This window comes from Penaeus chinensis, chromosome 32 (assembly GCF_019202785.1).
Source record: "Penaeus chinensis breed Huanghai No. 1 chromosome 32, ASM1920278v2, whole genome shotgun sequence".
Taxonomy (NCBI): domain Eukaryota; kingdom Metazoa; phylum Arthropoda; class Malacostraca; order Decapoda; family Penaeidae; genus Penaeus; species Penaeus chinensis.
This window is the reverse complement of record NC_061850.1, coordinates 23,032,000-23,035,364: the sequence shown is the minus strand read 5'-3', so window position 1 is coordinate 23,035,364 and position 3,365 is coordinate 23,032,000. Positions and strand designations below refer to the sequence as shown.

The 3,365-nt window shown below is 40.7% G+C and overlaps 1 protein-coding gene across 1 annotated transcript; it reads left to right on the top strand.

Moving 5' to 3' along the window:
- The first annotated feature begins 370 nt into the window (after positions 1-370).
- On the top strand, positions 371-3,012 carry LOC125042744. Its single transcript, XM_047638601.1, has 3 exons — positions 371-457; positions 2,077-2,226; positions 2,389-3,012. Exons 2-3 carry the CDS (start codon positions 2,077-2,079, stop codon positions 2,818-2,820), a joined length of 582 nt encoding a protein of 193 aa, XP_047494557.1. The 5' UTR covers positions 371-457; the 3' UTR covers positions 2,821-3,012.
- The last annotated feature ends 353 nt before the right edge of the window (positions 3,013-3,365 follow it).

Here is a 3,365-nt window from a genome sequence, read left to right as displayed (position 1 = left end):
TAACATCACGCTAGTACGCTCTTTCCTATTGAGAGCCTGGTCACCCCATCCGATCAAGTTAACATTAAACCAAGAACTCAAGACATGACCTCTGCTGTATCATACTCATTATTATACAAGCCAGAGACAGAGAGAGAGAGAGAGGAAGATAGAGAGAGAAAGAAAGAAAACAGGTAGTTTTTATCTCACATAAATCAGTATTCATAATATCACGAGAACTCTATACAAACAAACTCACACTCCAAATCACACAAACACACCTACATACACAGACTACACACACAGACACACACTCTCATATATGCATGCACACACGTACACACACATCTTACCTCGCCTTGCCTCCTGGACCCCGCAAGAACCTGACCCCGCCAAGTGGCTCGGGTATAAAAGGGGGCCAGCCTCGCCTCTTCTCATCAGTCATCTCGGAAGCTGGGCAGAGAAAGGAACACGTAAGGTAACTGCGCCTGTGGAGAGAGGGAGAGAGTCTATATATGCGTTGATGCAAATATATATATATATATATATATATATATATATGTATAGAATCCTAATTTCGTTTCTTTTCTTATTTTCTTGCGGTTATTTCTACTCTCTGGTCTTGGCATTACGTGTCTCTCTGAGAAAGCTGTTCGAAGCTTCGTTCTAATGAGGATTTAGTGCTTTTAAAATATCTGTGGGGCTTCGTAAAGAGTGTAACTATGTTGCGATCGAGTGGCTACTGATATGCTGTCTTTTCTCCTTTTCACAGCTAGTTAGGGTTAATTGGCTTAGTAATAGAAGATAACTGGAAAACTAGTGGGTAGTGAGCACTGGAGAAGAGAAATATCATTCCTATTCCTCTCTCTCTCTCTCTCTCTCTCTCTCTCTCTCTCTCTCTCTCTCTCTCTCTCTCTCTCTCTCTCTCTCTCTCTCTAAATCCATTTAGGTTTATGCTTTAAATAAAAAAAAAAATTGTATACTGTCCGTTCTTTAAAAATAAAGACAGATTAAAGTATGATGCAAGAGGAACCACAATGATAAAGATGATGATACAAAAAGGCTAATGATGATATCGATGAAAGTACAAAAAAACAAAATGCCAGTAACCCAGCTGTATGAAAATCGGGCAATTGCACTTGGCACTTGCTCTATGACATTGCAAACTTCAGCGAATCTTCTTTTTGCACTTCTCGTTTGACTTTAGAGTTCAGGGTCGGTAGTAGGACGAAAGGTTGCACAGACACACACACACACAAATATATGTGTACATACGCAGAATCATAAATGGCGACGTACAAAGCAGTCAAACATAAAACATCATAGCAGTGAAGATAACAATAATAGCTTTACCATTGTGACAAAAAAACGATTTCAAAGCGAGATGAAACATGCAAAACACTTTTTTCTATAAAAAAAATGTTACTTTACTTTTAAAAAATAAAACGAGCGATCAGTATTCCTTATTTTCTTCGAGTCAAAATTTCATTTGGGAGGGGAACCTATAGAGAAAAATAAAAGGTACTAATTCCTTCGAGCCTTCCTTGTTATTATCTTTTAATTTCGGGAAGAGAAGTGTGTGATTTTACTGGTTCTCTTATCTTTAGGAAAAGGGAGGAAATCGTGCAGTTTGAGTTCATGACTCGAGTGAGGAAACAGACGTCATGAGAGCTTTGCATGAGAAAGGTCATTGGCTGGTTGGGTGTGAGAAATAGTGACCTGATCTCATTTTTTTCTTCTTCATCAAATGTTATGTAGTGGTCGGCCGAGTTACCTTAATACTTTCTGTAAAATTATATGCATATGAACAAACACACACACACACACACACACACACACACACACACACACACACACACTCATGCTCATACTCTAATCACACACACACAAACATTATCAATATTATAAACAGTGAAATGGACTTCACGCATTCGAAAACCCTTTACCCAAAAAAAAAAAAAAAGGAACCAAAGCATGACCATTTTCTTCACTAAAAGACACTTTTTACCCTCTGCAAAACATACACATCTTTTCTTCCGTTTTAAACAACAATTTGAGACACTTGTTAACACCCTTTTTTCTCACGCTCCTGCGAAGATGTGTCGCGTCGCAGCCTTGTTCGTGACGGTGGTGCTGGCAGTGGCTTCGGCTGCTCCCGATGCCGGCTACGTCATCCCCACCCCCCCTACCCCCCCTTGCAACCCGAAGACCGAGTACATCACCAAGTACAAGGAGAAGGTGCAGCAGGTACGTCGCGAGAGCCGAGTTGTGGATATGTTGTATGGTATTTCGTCGTTCATGGGATTCGCGACTTTTTTAAATAATTCTTTTAAAAGTTTTTTTTTTTTTTTCTACTGTTGTTACTATTATTGTTATTATTATTCTTAACTCTCTTGTCCTTCTCCTTAGGTCCCTGTGAAGCACACCGTGTTCAAGACCAACCTTGTGCCCACCACTGTGCTCCAGACCGACTACTCCGAGGTGCACAGCGTGCTGCTGAAGCCTCACTTCGTCCCCCAGTACATCACCACCACCAGGACCATCCAGCAGGTCCAGAGGGTGACCAAGCACGACAGGCTGACCAGCACCCTCCTCAAGACCAACGTCGTGACCAAGCATGAGGTGAAGCCCACCGTCGTGCGTGAGACCGTGTTCGACACCGTGGTCAAGATCCAGCCGGAGGTGAGCACCATCACCAAGGTGCAGACGGTGCCTCAGTACGTCCCCACCACCGTGGTCGACTACAGGGTCATCACCAGCACCAAGGTCATCCCCGAGGTCATCACCCAAGTGTCCACCTACATCGACTACGTGACTGTGTGTCCACGACGAGGGTACTAAAGCATGAACAAGCGGAAGTGTCCCCGACTGCCATGCTATAAAGAAAACTTAAAAATTAGGTCGTGAATTCTGCATTTTCTGTATGCTTTCGAGGACTTGTACAGACATGCATAAAGGCACGGCTTTTTAATTTTATTTATTTATGCAGTGGAATACTTGTAACAATAAAATACACGTAAATTATCAATAAAAGACGTCTTTCAAAATCCCGATGTAAATCATCCGCAATCAAGACGAATCTAAGCTTATAAAACTAAAGGTCTATCAATCCAGGTCAGAATAAACTGGATTTTTTTTTTTTTTTATTCAGCAACATTCTCTTATTCTGGGTTACCTACAACATTCCCAAATGAACCCTGTATTTTTTTTTTTTTTTATATTTCAAAGGTTCAATTGTAAATCATTTAGTGTAGATTATCAATACATTATTTCCAATTGTCTTTCTAATGTAACCAGCAGATCGCACATTTCTAGATAATAATTCTCCATTCAAAACCTATTAATTCCGTACATTCACAATGTTCATAACTTTGAGATACACTATC